The sequence below is a fragment of the Strigops habroptila genome, chromosome 1 (genome assembly GCF_004027225.2).
Source record: "Strigops habroptila isolate Jane chromosome 1, bStrHab1.2.pri, whole genome shotgun sequence".
Classification (NCBI taxonomy): domain Eukaryota; kingdom Metazoa; phylum Chordata; class Aves; order Psittaciformes; family Psittacidae; genus Strigops; species Strigops habroptila.
Window position 1 is genome coordinate 122,621,370 of NC_044277.2, and position 19,567 is coordinate 122,640,936.

The following is a 19,567-nucleotide window of genomic DNA, read 5'->3' on the forward strand; positions in this document are numbered from 1 at the left end:
GGGCATGAGAAGGAGATGAAGAATAATACTCTCTTTAATTGAATTTGCGGATTGGAATGTGGGGAGGAGGAACAGCCTGTGCTGGCGCCCAGCCAGCATCCCAGGTTGTCAGCCTCCTGCTAATGAAAAATGCTTTAATGAGTGCACTGACCAGGTGCCAGGGTACAAAATACACGTATTCACTATTGTACTTGTGTCTATTGTGGATTTTGAGCCATGGCAGTAAATTAATGTAGGGATGTGACCTGCACATGGTCTTGCTCTGTGTTGACTAGACTGCAGTGTGTGAGGAAGATGAGGTCTGCTTGAGTGCACTGGGGGTTAGAGTGGGTGTCAGGCATTATCATGACGAAATAAAAGCACTTCTTACCTTGTGGTGATTTCTTCATATGATCTTGATGTTAGGAATAATAATTTTGCCTTCTGGTGTCATTTTCAGCAGCATGTCACTTTTCCCTGCTGTTTCCAGTAAAAACAATGATGCTGCTTAAGATATTCAGAGGTGACCTGATGTGCGCACAGGTAATTAGATCGGGTGTAATTTTAAATTCAGGTTTTGTAAAGAATAGCATGGAATTGCTTTTCTGAAAGGAAAGCTGATAATTGTCAAATATTTAAAATTTAGCAATGAAATTGCAGTTGGCAAGTCCTTGCAGTAGTAATATTTTCAATATTTTATTTTTTCCTTGTTTCTTATGCCAGTCTAAAATGTAAGTGTCATATGTTTGAGTTTTTTTCTCCCCAGAATATGGTGGCATGGGCTTGGACTTCTCCTATAGCATTGCAGTGGCAGAAGAGCTGGGACATATCCATTGTGGAGGTATTCCTATGGTTATTGGAGTGCAAGCTGGCATGGCTACTCCTTCTCTTACAAGGTAATTTTCAGAAGTTTGGTTCAGCCTAAAACCCAAGTAGTTATGTGTTTTGGCCTAAGACTCAATTCGTATAAAATTAGGAAAAAAACCCCATTACTGTGTGGATTTACTGTCTAGTTGCTCTTCAGTAATGCGTGAGAAAGAAACCTACTGTCTACTTCTCTGTTTGGTTTAGGGGAGAAAATAATCTTTTCTTTTTTTTTTTTTAACGTTAGGATATTACATATTACAACATAGGCTTTATTTAATAGTAGATGATATGTTTACAAAACAGAACCTTGGTGCCAGAACCAATAAAACAATTTTAATTCCAGAATCCCCTATTCATGTTTGTGTTCTTTCTAAGTCAGAGATCCCACTGCAGCCATACTAAGAATGTATTTGGTTGTAATGATTAGGTTCCGTCTAATTCTATTTTATAATTTACTTGCTGTTTTCCAGCTCTACAAGGTGCTCCTCGCTGTGTCTGTTCAGAAGTAATAGTCAATATTGGTGTGAATCCTAATGCTTATTATATATGCCCATTCCAGGCAATTACTCATTTTGCTTTTTCTCATCTGCTTGTGTCAGTGCTCTCCTTTCGTCATTTGCTTTCATTCAGGCTCATGCACTTTCTGAATCTATTTTGTTAGGGTTTTTTCCTCCCTCAGTAGAAGTGGCAGTTGTCAGTTTCTTCTTCATGTAGTAGTTTCACAGACATTCTGCATCAAAACAGCAGTTTGCAGAACTACAGGGAGGCAACTGGCTGGTCCAGCAGTTTGCCCCTGGAATACAGAAATGCCTAAAACTCTGGAAGGTGGGGGTGGGAATTAAATTCAAATCATGACAATGAAGTCAGGAATTTCTCCACACAAAACAGATATACACAAGGGAAAGTTTTGTAAAGAGCATTTTAGGGCTGGGTTGTTTGTTGGTGGTTTTATTCACTGTATGGTCTGGAATGTAGGCTCTGTTCCCTTGGTATCCATTCATCCTTCTGAGGTCTTTGGAGGTCTCAGCCATAGGAAATCTTTCCTAAAGTTTCTTCACCTTTGTGTAATACACCAAAAACTTGCTGAAAGCATGGAGTTCAGTATGTCTGTTTCAATAGTAGCTCAGTTATAGTTCAACTGAGAATAAAAGTAGTATTTTAAAAGACTTCAGAGAACAGTACTTGTCCCTATGATAGCCTTTTATTCCCAGGAGTTTAAAAAAATCTGTGGGCAAAAGACAACAGGATTTTTTTTTCCATTGCAGTTTTTTGGCCGTCTGTTACTCTGTTCTGCTGTAGTAAAGCAGTGAATCTACATACATCTGTGCTAGTAAAATCCTAAAGGGGATGTTCTTGGAAAGTAAATATGAAAATGTTTTTAACATGATGAAATCTGTAATTGAATTTGCATCTGTATTAATGAACTTTTCCTCCACTGTTATGTCAATTCCACTGACTAGTTATACAGTGCAGTTTACCACTCTTCAGATGTAAAAATGAAACTTGGTAATGAAAAGAGAAAAAGTGGTTGCTGCAGGAAATTTTGCATGGCTGCAGCTTTACTTCATGCCATATAGTGAGAGGGCTAACCACTCGTCCTGGGTCATGGATTCAAATTGCATTCACAACCTGGATGGCTTCTTTAAAGGTACCTGTGTGCTGTGGTGATCCTAAACAAGTTCAAAGAGATAATCCAAATTTTGCATCTTAACCTATACATTGTTACACATGATGCATCAGCAATGCACAAAGTAAACAGTAATATGAGAATCAACCATCATCCCCTAAAAAAACTTCAAAAAAGAAGTCTGGAGCCCATTGTTGGCTTTCATAACTTTGGGCTATATTCGCATTCATCAAGCATGTATCGGTGTACCTGCAAACCAACCCAGTAAATGTAATATGTCATGAAAATGCTCTGCCACTATAAATTAAAGATGTTCCCTCAGTTAGATATATAGACAGTACAGCAGTTTGAACAGATGGATACACATATGCATATGCACACATCTCTTAAAATTTTCATACTTTGGAAAAATAAAGTCTTAAAAGATCAAGAGTCAGGATGCCTCCTGATGCTGTTTCTGCAACTTCCTTGTGTTTCTCACTTCAGTGACAAGCTATTCCGAGGCTTAGTTTGTGAAGGTCTTTGAGATATTCACTAAAATGGGAAGTAGATTGTAGTAACAGTTTTAATTTATATAAATAATACATTTCGAAAATGTTACCTGTGTATATTTGCCTGTTCACTGATCCTGCCCCTTTTTACTCCATTCATTATGATTTTTTTGCAATCTTCAGAAAGTTATATTTATGATCATATTTAGAAGAAACCCTGCAGATTTTTATTTATATGCATTTCTATTGTGCAGACAAATAGAGGAGAAAATAGTTTTGTTTCACTTGAAGATGCCCAGACTGCTCCATTTCCCCTTCTCTCCCCTTCCCCCACCCCGATTCCTCTAAGTGAAGCAATAGCACTTTCTAAACTAAATGCAAAATTTTTTGTCAGCAGTGATCTGACCTTTGATGTACCTGGTTCTGAACAAAACTCTTTTTCAGGTCTTTCAAATGCATTCAGATATAATACTTCACTTGCTTTCATGCTTGCAAGTGGAGTGGAGAAAGCAGATCTCAGCTAAGACAGTAAATGAAATACTTTTCCCTGGGCTTTAAACAAACCTATAGGGTGACACATAACGATACTAGATCAGCGTAAAGCTCCTTTATCTTGGCAGTAGGCGGTAAGCTTTTTTTTTTTTCCTCCTAGTATTTATAGGAAATAAATAATAATGATGATTATTTAGTGGTCAGAGAGTGCTTTTCTATTTCATCAGCTTACTCATCACCGATTCTTTCTCCTCCCTAACAGCAGCATAACTGAGCGTAAATATCAAAAATTTAGTTTTACTGTCTCTTTTCCCATTTGCTGTAAAGGAGAGAAGCTACAGCTGACAATCAGAACAGCAGGTTTGAAAAGGAGTATCACTTACTTGATCATCTGGGAAAAGGGTGAAAATGGGACGCCATTCCAGAGCGGAGCATCTTTCCCACTAGCATAGCATAAGAGGAGGCTTGATTTTCTGCTTCTTCAGTAACAGACATACTGATCTGTCTCATTCTCACATTTAGTACTTAATTTGTGTAGTGCACATAAGGTAAGCCAGAGCAGAGGCTGTTATAGATGCAGCTTTCAACATATCATTAAGCATCACTGCCATGATGGCTAGTTATGTTGCAGCCATAGCCAGTTTACTGCTTTGTGGTTTTGAATACCTGTGAAGGTCTAACCTGGTCAGAGCAACACGAAGTCAAGCAGCTGCTTCTGAACCAGCTTTCCTTGAAACAGCTTCCTTCTGTTCCTATACCGTTGAGGTTTCTCCAGCTTCTGGTGATAGCCTGGCCATGTGACGATGGCAGGTTGTCTGGTGGGCAGCCTTGAGAGCTGGTGTGGTAGCAGCAGGACACCAGTCACGTTAGTAGCTCTTAGAAACTGCATGATCTGAAGAAGGTAATTGTTAATATGACTCTTCTTCTACAATACCTGCATTTTAGTGCATAATCCTAAATAAATAGAAGACTGATGTAATCATTCTTAGCCAAAACCCTTCAGGCAGTTCCATCTGCATGAGGTAGCCATACCTATCAGGTAGTCTCCTACAGGCTTCTCATCTGCATTCTTCTCAGAACATAGCAATAGCTCGAACTGAGCAATTAATTTCATAAAATCTTCAAATAACTGAAGCTTAAAGGCTTGATAAAAACTGGGAGTCAGAGAGCTTTTCTTATGCTGTCTTTCACAGAAAGTAAGTAAGTGTTCTAAATGAGGGTTTTTTAAGCTTGCATGTCTTCTTAACTGAAATAGGGAATGAAAGAGAGAAAGCTGACTGCAGTGTGGATCCTTTTGAATGCAGGTTATGTAAATTACTGAACTTAATGAGGCTTCCATGCTGCCCAAGGGTGCTCGCTGCTATTCACCATGCATTTCTAACCCTTTCTGTGCCTTTAAAGACATTCTCTTCCCTTTTGGTTTTTATTTTTTTCCTTGCCTTTTTTCCTGTATCCTGAAGATCCAAGGAGTACTGCTAAGCTGGACCTGGACATCAGATGGTAGGATTCCTGTGCAGTACTACAACTGAAGCAAAAGCATGGCATGTGGCTACTGCATCATTAGCAGCTAGGAGCAGAACGGAAAGAGAATTGGGAGAAATTCACCTGTTGATAGTATGTGAGAAGGAAGTGTATCTCAGAGTTACCTTCTCGTTGCTTAAAGGAAATCTTTATATTCCTAGGAAGTCCATGAGTAAATTATTGTGTCATCTTTGAGATACTGTAGAATAATGTATAGATAATCTAAAAATTTCCCTCTGTGGCCCCCCCCCTTACATTGGTGGTGAATACTGCTCGAATGTGTGAGCTCCAGTGCAAGAAAGCTTGAGTTGGTGAGATACTGAGAATGATGTTAGAACTGCCTGCAGCTGTTCAGAGTCAGAATTTCAATTTGCACTTAATAGTGTGTCATACTACAGAAAATCTGCCAGTTTTACTCAGAATTTTCCTTACTAATTTAATTAATTCACTTCAGCTCAGCTTTATTCCCCAGAAGCAGAAGAAAAAAAGTGAGTAAGATCTATGGTTCTACCAAGTTGATTATTGGTCCAGTTAAGTCAGAATAGTGATGTGGAATAGACATTTTCATTCAATATAGCAATCTAACCTGCCAGAAACCAGATTTGTATATGTATATCTGAGATATATAAAGGTGAGTTCAAATTTCTAATTGTCAGAGCACATAAACAGAACTATGTGGATCAAGGAAGTGTTCTTACATCTGTATTTTGCCATGGTTTTATTTTCCTTTTACCCACCGTCGACATGATTGTATACCACTGTCATTTTTGTGTTTGTATTCATGACATTCCATCAACGTTACTTATAAAATGTGGAGCAAGAAAGGATGGACCACCTCCATGCAACTCATACTGTGTCAGAATCTCACACTTGGGACTTCTTGGTTACTCAGCATCAAAAAGGAGCTCTGGTTTACTGGCTGTAGGTGTGTGTGCATACATACACACATGCATGAAAATATATTTTAGAGCAATGCTAAGGCTGCACAGTTAGTCACATGGGAAACTATGCTCTGGGGCATAGCCCCAGCCCAGAGAGCAGACCTAGTCTGCTCTGTCTTGAGCCAGAGCATGATCTCATTGCAAACAGAGTTTTCTAATTCTGAAGCTATTTAAATGGAAAGAAGTGGGTACTTATGCAAACCTGAGATTTTTCTGGGATGCATTACAGATGGGTAGAATTTTACAGAAACAACATGGTTCTAACACAATAGCTAGCTGCTTGCTGAGCTGCATGTCCTTCCTGCAAAGCATAGAGACCCATGATCTTCTGAAGATAGTGTTGCCAAACTCTTTTTTTAATTGCGAAAGACCATCTTCTGTAGCCTCATTTTTGGGAAGAGCTGAATTGTTTTCTGGAACTTAAACCAAACAAAGGAAGATACCAAAACAATATTCTGAGAAAAGTTATTGTCGTGGAAATCCTCTGCTGAAATAACTAAAGGTTGGCAAAGTTTTAAGCATCAGAAAGCATTGCCAAAAATTCCTGCTAGGTCCTTTCATAATCTGTTTTTTCATGTTGTTGGTTGGAGTTTTTTTGTCTAATTAGTGTTCAGCTGGCCATACTTGATCATGTCCCAAGGAAAAGAAAAAAAACCAAAACATAGCAGACGAGAGGACTTTGTTCCAGTGTGCTGGAGGAAGGAGTAAACACTCAAAGATTGCTGCTTGTATTTTTTTGGGATTGCTGCAGTGATTATCAGCAGGGACAGGACTAGAAATTGAGCTCCCTGTGTGCACAAACTGAAAGTATCTGCCAGCTCCTAGTCTGTTCTCTGACCATCCTGTGGCCTTTGACTGTTTTGTGTCAGGCTTGGAGCAGAGGAGAAAGGACAGAGTCTTAGCTAAAATGGCATTGCTCCTTTGGAAGTAGTGTTGTAGAAGGAGGGCCCAGGTAACTGCAGCCTGTTTAGGCAGCCAAAGAGCCTAGGAGATGAGTGGAGATGCTGACCTGAGAAGCCTCATGCTGAAGAGAAGGCTGAGGAGGCACTTGGCTTTCATGGGTTTCTGCTCACAGAAGAGACATCTCATGTCCTGAGTCTGGCACAAGAAAGGTTCAAGAACTAGATCACAAGCTCACCGCTCACGCTGCAAGAACAAATCGGTGAATGTTCATTAGGACAAAATAAAACATGAAATGAGACAGACTATATTTTGGATTGATGAAAGCAGCTAACCACTGAAAAAAAGAGGGTGCCTCCTAACTGCATTTAAATATGGACAAGTGAATTCTTTGTGTTAAAATGCCATCAACAGTTTGCTGTTTCACTTTTTATTTTTGCAGGGAACTAAAAGAACCGACGAGAAGAAGCATTGATGGTTTTCACTGTGTGATTTAAATGCGTATGTGGAATAGTAATAGTAATAGTGTAATAGTAATAGTGTAAATACAGATATTTGCAGAGGGTGGCCATCATATGTCATAACTTTTCACTCACCACTAAAACCTGGCAAAGAGCTGGTGCAAAAGTCAGAAGATATGCAGAGGGCAGGTCCTCCATCCTGGCTGACTGCAGACCGGAGCAAGAGCATTGAGGGGAAACCCCAGGGACTATGTTTATTTAGATCTGATAGCTCTCAAAACAACAGTCAAATATGAGATTCAGGGCATCTAGACCACACATTTCTGTGGGAGTAAAATGCCTGAATACTTGTAAAAACGTTGTTTAAAATTATTGTGGCTCGACTTATGGTGAAGGCTCTGAATCACAACTTTGGAGGGTATCTATCCTGTCTTTGGCTCTGGGACGGGTTTTACCTAGTCATAGAAAATCGGTCACTGTGTGGGTAGAACAAAATTTGTAACTAATTTGTAAATAAAGTTTACCTTCAAAAGCCTCTAATATCCTATCTTTTTCATTACGTTGTTGCAGGTTTGGTTCTGATGAGTTGAAAAAACAGTTCCTCGTACCAACTATAGCTGAAGATTTTGTGGTTTGCATGGGAATCAGTGAAGCTGGAGCTGAGTCAGATGTCGCAAGTTAACCTAGCAAATTGCCAATTTTAGACAACCTGGTATTTTAATGAAAGGAATCTGGTTTCCCGGGCCCTTCCATTTGCCACTGTCTGTAAGAAATACAAAGGAGGGAAAGACTGGTATGTTGAGAGCAAAAAGTAGTATTCTAGGAGCAGTAACGCATGCCTCTGATGCATCCAAAAGCAATCAAATATATCTGTCAAAGAATTGATAGCTATAACACTGTATAGGCCGAGTGGAACAGATTAATATGCAGCTGACATACTGGCCCTGGGTTTATCCTAGTGTTTGCCCTGCTGCTGCTGCTCCCTGTTCTGTCCAAGCTTACCACTGGCAGGGAGCATTCCAGCAACTTCTGTAGCTGCACAGCCACCATCAGCTGTGCAAATCTGCAGACGTACGTGATAGGGGTGTAGTCTGTTCAACCGTACTAAAATTTGCACTTCCTTAAAACAGATATCTCCACCAAATGTGGGTGAATTGCAGAGCTAGTCCATTCTGAAAATGATGGCATCGCTTTCACAATGGGTTCCTCTCACTCATTCTTACTTCATCTTATTCCCTTCTGTCATTTGTGTGCAGCAAAAATGTCTCTGAACTGGTGATTTTTTTGTTTACAGCTAATGAAGAATTTGCCTTGTCAAATCTATTATCTTTGTGATTTAGTTACTTTGCATGCAACTATTTTTCTTGGTTTAGTGGAAGAATGTGTTTAAAAACACTGATAAACAAAAATAGAATTCTGAAGTGCCTGAGGCAGTAGATAATTTGAACAATTAAATTAAGAGATATTGTAGAAAAAAGTGAAAAATGTCTCATCTGACTGTGAAACATGGACTTCAAGGAAAAGGGAACAATGAGAAACCACTTTTAGAGGTTTTGTTGTTGGACACAGGATGGCTAAGTTGAACACATTGTGCCCTTACAAACTACTGATAGGTCTTCTTGCAGACAAAATCACCGAGTTGACTGAAGTTTTTGATCAGCAGAGTCCTATGTCCACCTCTTTGACCAAAGTCAAGCTATTTTCTCAAGACAAACAGACAGTTATTCAGTGTTAGGGCAAGGGTGTAGCAGGTAGTATTCAAGAGAGTTAATGGGGATAATGAAATAATGGGACTAAATCTTCCTGCATGATCTATTGCCATTTTCCTTTCTAGTTAATTGATTTTGTTCATGAGAAAAAAACCATGATTTTCATAATATTGTTTTTCATTACAACAATTTGAAATTTGAATTTTTCTAATCTAGGAAATACAATATCATTTACTTTAATTAATGCCCCTCTAGTTTAATTAAATGATTGAACTTTATGATTTTAATTTTTTGATGCAGTGTTACGGATGATAAGTAACATAAATATTCTTTTACCTGCATGTTGTTTATCATCTAGTTTAATTGGTATGATACACTTAGATTGATACAGTTAAAGAGAAATTTGGAATCAACTAGGATTATCTGTTGAACCCAGACTGCAGCTGGGAGGCAGACTGCAGGATGAAAAGACACTTTTTCACCTGTCATGGAACACCTAATCTCTGGTATAAATCCAGAAACCAGCTTACAATGCTTCTAAAGAGTAATTAAATGGACAACTTAGGCATGAGCAGCACTAGTTTATGTTCTGAGTAGCACTTGTTTGCACAGGCCAAGAGAACATATCGTCTCTAGGTGGTCCAGCTTTAAAGTAGACTGAACTGTGCAAAACTGCACTTGGTTGTTCATTTGGTTTCTCCTGCTGTTGGTAGGTTTATCTCCCTTAGATAACTGAAGGATTAGGAAAGCATAAGAGCTGTCCACATGTGAAGGCGGGGGACATACTGCTGCCATGTGAGCCGGTGTATTTTAAACTGAAGAACGACACAGAGCAAGGTATCTCTAGCATTTTCTTCTGCCAGTTCCAAAATTACTGAAGCTTATGAGAACACAGAAGAAAAAGAAGTGTTCACTACATGAGAAGTGGAAAGTGTCTGGAATTAATTTATTAAAAATTCAACAGAACAAAAAGGACAGGTATATATTAGTCTAATATAAATTTCAAGTCAATTTGAAGGAGCACCTGTCTTCTTTCAAATGTAGTTGTATATTGTACATAGTATTGAGCATGTACAAGAAAACTAGCACAGAGATGACTTGAGAAGCAGAACAGTATGGAGCAATTAGCATAGAAAATGTCTCTTTTTAACTTCAGGATTCTTGGCATCACAAAGCATACACATTTGTGTCGGTTTTAATGATTTCGTCTCATCTCGCTACTATTCCACAGTTTATATAATGTTTTGCTGGTAGTCTGTGGAGAATATGTATGAACACATCATGGAAGACACCTCCTCTTTCTTCAAGTTACGTCTTCCAGGCAACTACCCTAAATAACCCTGCTTATGTCTACCTCTTCAGCATAAACTTCTTGCCCCTTTTTGTCTCTATGGAATCCAATCTTTCTGTCTTTCTGGGTTTAGGTAGTCTTTTTTAAGCTTTAGAAACTAAAATTGCATATACTGTCTATAATGGCACAAATACTTCTTCAACCCTGATAGAAATATTACCCTCTAACATGTAATGTTACACAAGTTTGCTGGCTTGTGAATCTTGTGATTAACTATGCAGATCATCTTCATCATTGGTTTGCTATTGAAACATTGTAAGATATGGCAATCATTCTTATTACTTTGTGCCTAATTACTTGTATTTTCCATCTTGAATTTGAAAACTCAAGATCATTCCTTTCTTGCCAGGCGATACCTCAGTTGTCTGTGTTGGAGATGTCTCTCTAGTTTGTGTCACCAACAAATTTCATTAGCATATTCCTTTTCTTCTTTTAAAGATCATTAATGGAAATATTCAATAGGTTTTGTCCAAAGGCTGATATCCAAGGAAGATCTCCAATAGTAACCTCCTTGCAAATCAGCACTTCCTCTTTTAATGCAACCTGATGCAATTTCCCCTTTGTCAAGTTCCTTGCCCACATTTCCACTTTTGTCCTAATTCTTATCTTTTCAAAATTTTAACTCATAGTTACCTACTAGCATCAATTTTAGTTTGCTTGAGTCCAATAGGATTTTTTTCCATTGTTCTTTCTCTAGAAAATCCATTTTCATAACAAACAAATCAGGTTGGTTTTAAATAAGACACCACTGGTAAACTGAATTCTCTTTTCTTTCCAAATCTATTCTGAGGCTGTGCAGATTGCCAAAACCAACAACCTCTGTTTTCACTAATTTTACTTTCTGTACAGTCTTTCCTGTAGATGTCTGCTTTGTCAGCTACATTGTGAATCCCTTTGTAATTTCATGTGAAATATTTCTTTAGTTTTGAGGCATCCTCTATATGCCTCATGTTTTTTCTAATTCTCTATTCATTTCTGTGGCTGGAACATTTCACTTTGCCACCTAAATCTTACTTAATTTTGGTGGTTTTCATCTGCAAGACTTAATTTAGTTTGACCTGTGGCAGTTCTTACCTTCTGACCTCCAAACTGTAGCTTACTTTGATGATTAATCTCTTTCCTTTCGTGTACACCATCTCCTGTTTTTAAAGTGATTATTCATCCAGTTAGACTTGAAGCTTTTTCATGCAAGTTTTGTTTTTTTTTTTCCTGTGCTGACGATGAAATCCCAGATATCTGTTCTTCTTTTTTTTTTTTTTTTTTTTCACTAGAAAGATATGTGTTGCCTATATTTGATCATAATGTTGACCTTAAAAGTTGAAGCCAACCTTGTCTTTTGTCAAACCTATTTAGATGCATGGCTGGGCTCAAGAGCACAGTGCGGAAGAAAACTTAAGATCCAAGTATGTTGTGACTTGAATGGTGAAGTGACCAGCCCTGGTTGCTTATATATGGCACTAGCTGTATCAAAAGCATTTTGATGGTCGCCTTTCCTGGAAGGGGCCCACACAGCGTGCTCTGTAAGTTGTTGAGTTATATAGTCCCTGCAGGAACAGTGATGTGGACCTGCCAAAAATGAGTTATGGAGCACCCACTGAAGTAGCCTTTACCCAGAGCTATGCTCTATCAGGAAGAATAATTACAGTCAAATATTATACTGTCTTCTGAGCCATATCGCTGAGACACAGTCCACTTGACTTCGGTAAATTGTTAAGCAGGTTTTCAAAGCCTGCTGTATTTTAAATATAAAATTCACTTATTGACTTGATCTTTCTTCTAATTAAAGAGGAATATCTCTTCATAAGTTGATTATAAATAGTCATTTTTCAAGTGTTTGAAGCAAACTGTCAGCCATCACATCTGGGAGTACTTGAACGTTCCCATTAGTAAGGCATTTGTTCTTTAAGCTGTATTTGGGTGGTTAGTCCCTTGTGACGCCATGCTTGCAAGAACTGTTTACATTTGTGATAACATCGCAGTGCTCGTTGTTCCTCTGCAGACCTTCCATGGAACCTCTATCTAATCTCTTCAGTAGCTGTTCCACAACAGACAGATGTATGATGTAAATCACTGTGAATGCTTCCATCTTTTCTATGCTACATCAGTACAGTGTCATATTTCTTATCCCAGCCTTTGTGTGTCCTTTTATTATTTAGTCTCTATGTATATGTTTGTCCAGTGTCTGTGTCCACGTATTATAAGCTTTTATCAGTACTTTTGGTTCCTTCAGTTTGTTGGCCTCCAATTGTTATACAGATTTTGTATCAAGTCCCTTGGACAGATTTGGCATTCATTGAAATAGCTATATGCCTACTGTTTTTATCCACATTAGTACTATTTCTTTCCCTTTCATTATTATCTGCTTGTAAATTCTTTTAGCCATAGCTATATCCAATATTCCCTTATCTTATCTTTTATGCAATTTTCCCCAGTTCTTTCATTAACAAGACTTCTTTTCAGCCATGCTGACCTCAGTCCTGGTTTGTCTTGTAAATCATGCTGGTTTTGACATAAATGAAGATCAGATACTTGGTTTTGCTTTGGTTTATAATTAGAGCCTTTGGGAAGACGGTTCATGTGCAGACTGAGGTGGTTGTGTATAAAGGTATAGCCAGCTCACCTAAATGTGCCTCCCCACTCCACTTGGTGTCTTGACTCTTACACCTCAAGTCTACTGCCTCTCTCAATAGGTGGACTCTTATGGACTTCACAAACTCATTAGATTTACAGGTGCTACTAGGAGTTTGGTAGGGTTCTCTTATACCATCACCTACTTATAGCTAGATATCTGTTGGAGAGTCTTCCTCAGTTGGGGTTTTAGTTGAAGGCGTTCCATTGTAGAGGAAAAAATCAAGCCCTTTGGAAATTCTGCTAGTGTGTAAATAATAACTAATGATTCACTCTGGCTGTCTATTGCAGCTAGGGATGCTTGCAGCATGATGTGAACACTCACGGATGAAAAGAAGATTGTTTTTTGCCAGGGGGTATAAATAGCAGGCTTTGGAACTCCTTTATATAAAGACATTCTTAGCATGTAGACTTGGCTTTTTGAAAGTTTACTAGCTTTGAATTTATTACGCCATTCTGACCAAGAATATGCAGGAAATGCATGCGCATATATCTTTATGCATGCACAGATAGTGAAGCATATGTTTGTTTAAGTCAGGACTCTGAAATTAATGACCTGCTCAGTGACTAACATGCACAGTTACAGAAATGCATAATACATCACCTCAGACTGAAATATTTCTGGCCCAAGTTTTTGACAATCAAATTTACTTAGGGAAAGTTTTTTGCTTTCATCAGCAGGGATGAAGATTCCACCTAAAGGAGGGTGAGAGAAGTGGTCTTGTTTCCCTCACGTGCCTTCCAACAGTTGTCCAGGTCTTGTGCAGCCTGGTAGGGTTAAAGGACGTGGGGGGTATGAAGAGAGAACCAAATATTAGATGTCTGACTGAGAGAAAAGGTGTGACTCTGCCAATTGTACAGGGACCAGCTTACCCCTCCTTCACAAGAATAACCCTTCATTTCCAATGTTTTGAAATAGACATTAAGACGACAGCTGTGAGAAAAGGTGATGAATACATCATAAATGGCGGTAAGATGTGGACTATGTCTGGATGCCAAGCAGACTGGATGTGCCTGCTGGCAAACACCAGTGAAGGACCTCCCCATTGAAATAAATCTCTCGTATGTCTGCCAATGAATCTACCTGGTAATAACACAGAACTCTTTCTCTTCTACTTTGATTTCATTGGTGTTTTTAAGTACGCGCAGTATAAGAAGGAAAGGTGTTTGACGGGAAGGACTGCACTCATAAATGCTCTTCTAAGTTAGATGCTTCAATGTCATACAAAGTTGGTTCTGAAATGCATTTGTACAATTCCAAAAAAGAGTAGGGGACAGGAGAAAATGAGAAGGAAGTATTTTGCAGACTTCAGCTTGTGACTCCCAAATAATTTTATAAGGAGAGTCTCTTTGGCCAAAAATACATTTATAAAAGTTTTTCAGATACAACATTTGCATGGGAAGATTTCACAACCTTCTGTGAGAATGAATATACAAATCAATGCCAAGGACAAAATTTGTACCTCAAAGAAATCATTAAAAACAAAGCCAACTTTTTTTTTGAAAGTTATAAGATTCAGTGTCTTTTAGTTTTGGAGAAGTTCCACAGAAATTTGTATCTTTGTTTTCTGTCTCAAAAGGCAGAAAGAAGATGTAAACAGTCTGTACACTAAATGACATTATTTACATAGACTTCTGCACATGAACTATATGTAAAATGTTTTTAAACTACTTTTCAAAAACAGCATTAAACTCTTTCCTGGTTTGTGTGAGGACTGATGAACAGACTACATGCTTCTTTTTTCAGTGAATAGAAAAGTACTTTTAAGATCACTCTTGCCCAGAAAACATTGAAAGTGATTCTCAAGCACGTGAAAATAAAAGGATAAGGAGTTTAGAGATCAGTTTTCCAAAAACAAAGCAGCCAACCCACTGTTAGAGGCAGATCAAACATACAGAAATTGACTTGGAGGTTTTCAGCTACTTTGCTTATTCCAAAAAGACATGTGAGTCATTATAGCTTGGGGGACTGGGGGTGGGGGGTGTTGTTAAGGTCATGCAACCTATACATAGATCTTCTTTACTGCAGTAAATAGATTTTGAATAGAAAAATTGCCTGAGTCACCTGAAGCTGATCTGCAGAAGTGTAGAAGTCTTCCCAGAAACAAAAATTGCACTCCTTAATGTATATAAGCTTTCATTTTTCCGTGTGATACAGATACTGGCTTCCAAAAGGGTCACTGTACCAAGACTGGTGACCTTTTGAAATGAAATATTAAAATGGTTGATTTTGGGTGGGTCATATCAGAAAGGAGGTTTTTCAGGAAGATAAAGCGGAAAAGGGCGAAAAAGGCTGCCATTTGACACAGATGTGAGGAGGAAGCTCTGGCTGTTTTGATACATCCTAAGGATGTCTGTCTGCCAAAGATTGGTGCTCCTTGGAGGGCAGCAGACCAAGACTGTACGGGAAGTGTCTGGAGGACATCACTGAATGATGCACTACCAAGTGTCTGTAGATGTATGTGTGTCAAAGCTCAAGAATGCGTGCAGTGGAGAACGAGTGTGTTATGTCTGACTAACTGCTGCAGTCACCAGCCTGTATGGCGCGGTAAGGAAGGGATCCGTGGCGCAGCGGTAACTCATTCCCTGCTAGCAGCTGGAAGGACATGGGAGACCAGTCCAACATTTGTCACAAATACCTTAATTGCTTTGTACTTCTACGATGTGATGACAGAAAAAAAAAAAAAAGAAAAAAAAGTTCCAGGTCTGAAAGTGAATTACTAGCTTCAACAGCTAGTAGTTTATTGGAGATATGAAGCAGGATTTGCTTCATGTGTATACAGTGTCTATTCTGGGTGAAGAAAATCATGGCCTAGATTTGACAGACACTGCTGAATACATTTCTTATAAAAGGAATTTGGAGAATGGCAGTGTGGTTTCACGGTAGATATCCAAATTAGGTGAATAGTCCGCATAATAATGATGTCTTAAAAAAGGCCCTGACCTTAATTTCTCATGTGATGAAAGAGAATCTAGCAAGGTGTAGAATGTCTGTAAGTAATATATATATAGATAAATGGCTTGCAGCTCTAATCTGACAACTGTTTTGTGCAGTGGTTTGTCCTCTGGGTCCTCAGACGGCACTAGGGTAGATTGCAAGATGGAGATAATAAAGAGGAGAACATCCAGGACAGGGGAAAGAGCATGTTTTTCGGGTTGCAATTTAAAATGTGCCTGTTTCCATTTGTAATGTAATTGTCAGAAAGCTGGAGGAGTGGGAGAAAATGAAAAATCAAAGACGCCTGGAAAGAGCTGCCCAGGGAGAGATACAGCAATCCCTCTCAGTGATACTGGTGTAAGTAGCACAAATGGCTCTATTAGCGTGCCAACTGACAGGCACTTGGCCTTGCTAGATTGCGATTTCTGTGTTATTGCTTGTTATTTATTTAATACAGACAAACTCCAGGAGTTATCTTGGCAGACAGTAAGCACATCTTCATATGGGCAAAGAGCAGTGATTGCATAAAACCAACTAGAAGTAGACCAAAGACATGATCTCTGAGACTTTCAAAGAAACCAAGCAGTAATCCAATGGGAAAAGGTGTTCCAGAAATCATCTCGGTCTGTAAATGGCTCAGTGTGTTTGTTTAGCTCCGATTTTAATACAGAAACAAACCACAAATGTTTTTTTGGCATGAGTGGGTGCAAATTGCTATATAATTTTCAATCCAAGAGTAAAAAATTTTTACACAGCTGTCCTGATTTTTTTCCTGTGTTGGACACATATCAAAGCAAGTATTCCTAATACATAATCCGTTTATGGATTGGCCAGTGGAGAAAAATCTTGAGTGGAAGGTGTGGAAGTCTATGCAGACTTATTCTGAGAGCAGTCATGACATTTGGAAATAGTGTTAGTATTTAATCTCTGCAGAAGAGTGAAACTTTCCATAGTGTTATTCAATGCAGCCAGAGAGAGTGAATTTGAAGGGAATGACTGCCAACAACTTCTGCCTGCAAAACCAAAGTAATTTTCACATGACTGAAGGCCTCGTGTTAGTAGAAGATGAGTTGTCTATATTAGTTCAGAAAGAGATGTTCACTAATACCCATGAAAGATGATAATAGTCTGTGCAGTGACCAACTCTTACTGAGCTGTGTTAGAGAATAGTACAGGATTGGGAAAAAAAAAAAAAAGAATAAAGAAGAAAATATTACCAGAATACCTTCTCATCACAGAGCTGGTTAGAATACCATGTATGTGGGTAGTAAAATGCTTCATTTTCTGCAAAGACATATATGCTCATTTGGACTGTTTTTCTACATATATTGGCGTTGCAGATGTAATCAGCATGTTTTACACAAACCCTCATACCTGGTTGTTGGCCTCAGTTTACCTCTGAAACATTATTGACTTCCATCCTGAATATTCTCATTAGCCCCAGAGCAACAAGGAGGTGAAAACTGAAGACAAGGGAACTGCCACCCAAAAGAAAAAAATAAAACCAGTGGATGTCTGTTAAGCTCTCATGGGACAGTGGTAAAGCCATGCTTGCATCCGAACAAAAGCAAGAAAGAACTTGTGGCTACAAAAAACCTAATGTGACTAGGTAGCTAAAGTCTTACATGGCCAAACCTGAAGGAACCAGGTTCATCTCCAACAGGCCATTGCACATGCGGTCAGTCAGAGCTGTGTGGGAGGCCTATGGGGAGACAAACCCTTTTCATATGCATGCCCATGATAAAACTCGGAGGTACGAATTGTGATCATTATGAACCCATCTATGACTACTTAGATGAACTAAATAGTATTTTATACAGTTTTAGCAAAATTTGGAGTTGATATGGAATTGTTGGATGTTTATAGCAGTTAGGAATTTGAGTCTAAATTTTTATTAGGACAAATTGGTGTAGTGTGATTATAAACTTTCTCTTCTACAGAAAGCATCAGGATAGACTAGAAAGAGACAGATAAATGTGGAAGAGAGGAAAGGAGTAGGATTTCCAGGAGGAGAAATTCTCTAGTTGCAGCTTAAAACATGGCCCTGTTTTTGTCATTACTAAATATTTCTCTACTGTTTCACAGCAGCATAGGCAATCTGCAAATACTGCTAAATTGAATTCCAGCATTTCATTACAGTGCACTAAAAATCAAACATAAGCAAATGAATATTGCATTGTTTCAAGACATGCATGAAATAAGATTATTACTACTAGTAAAGAATTATTATTTGTGGACATAATGAAAAGTGTGACCTTTACAATTGCAGTTCCTGCTTTGCTAGTTATATAAAATAGAAAAGCTCTTGGAAACAGGACGTGGGCTGTTTTACTCTTAAATTCCAGAATACTGTTATGTTTTTCCTAAAGGCAGATTTCACTGTAGTCTTGGCACATACCTTCACATCTGCAAACTCCGCTTTCTTAAAATGCTGTACTTGTATATAACACTTCTATTTTCTGTGGCCTTTCTAATACTTTCTTCAGGCATTCATGTTGCTGAAAAGATAGACAAACTGGGCATGAAGTCATTGGACACAGCTCAGATCTTTTTTGAAAAGGTAAGGGTCCCCAGCAAAAACCTCATCGGTGAGGAAGGAAAAGGTTTTACACATCAGATGTTGCAATTCCAAGAAGAGCGGCTGTGGGGAGTAGCCACTGGTAAGTCATTGTTTGTGCTTCTGGGGCTGGGCAGGGATGCAGGGGTCACCCTTCGCATGACTAACAGGACTTTCCTTTTCTCATAGATTGCAATGGCCTCTTACAGTCTGTTTTTGAAATCTGTCACAGCCTGGGTACAGACAACCTTCCCTTTCTGTAGGAAAACTTGAAACAGAAAATATTTTGTGAGGCATCACAGAGGCTGGTTTTTCCTTGTTTTTTTTCTTGGTGTTTTTCTGCTGATAAGAAAATATGGCATCATGTTATGTCTGCTACAAATAGTACAAAGGCTATCAAAATATTGGCATGAAATAGGACGGTCACTTTTCTTGTAGTTCAGTAAGCTGTGATATTTATCCTGGATTTTAGAAAATTAATATAGTGGCTGTGTAAAGAATTGGCTCTAACAGGATATGAGAGCTTTGGTTTGTGGATTTGTTTTACCTCTGTGCACTTTGGGCATCAATGGTATAACACCAAATTCCTTTCTCTGAAGTTATGCTGTCACAGAGTTCCTGTTACTCTGAACTCCCGCTGTACTTGAATCGATGTATTTGAGTTATATGGATTCTGGATGTTCCAGGTAACCAGATGCAAGTCTGGATTGTCCTATTTCAGCCTCCCAACCTTCCCCCTCACCCCACAGTGTTTGTTTCATCTTAAATATAATGTGGTTCACTGTAAGATTGGTCCTCTTTAAATTTCAGGGTTGTATAAGTAATCTCACCATATTCATGCTCCTGCGCATACCCTGTCTGTTATTGTCTGTGTGTGGCTAGGGAATCGGGAATTCTAAGAAGTGATTTTCTGATTCAGTGACCAAATAAAAAAATCACTCCCTGTCGTGGGTTGGTCCCAGACCAAATATTTCAGAGTTCAAATGCTTTAACAAATATTTGGTTTGGGCCAAAATTCTTAGTTCAGCCTGAGACAAATGGTAACTGTGAGAGCGATTTTAGTGAAGAACAGACTTGTAGGGGGTGCTACTGCAGACTCAGGCAA

The 19,567-nt window shown here is 38.7% G+C and overlaps 1 protein-coding gene across 1 annotated transcript in view; it reads left to right on the forward strand.

The window, feature by feature from the left end:
* LOC115607319 (probable acyl-CoA dehydrogenase 6) overlaps nucleotides 1-19,567 on the forward strand; it is an 84,514-nt gene that overhangs the window by 52,404 nt on the left and 12,543 nt on the right. Inside the window, 4 exon segments of the mRNA XM_030484517.1 lie at nucleotides 746-875; nucleotides 7,850-7,956; nucleotides 13,887-14,054; nucleotides 18,392-18,565. Coding sequence (XP_030340377.1) covers nucleotides 746-875; nucleotides 7,850-7,956; nucleotides 13,887-14,054; nucleotides 18,392-18,565 — 579 coding nt within the window.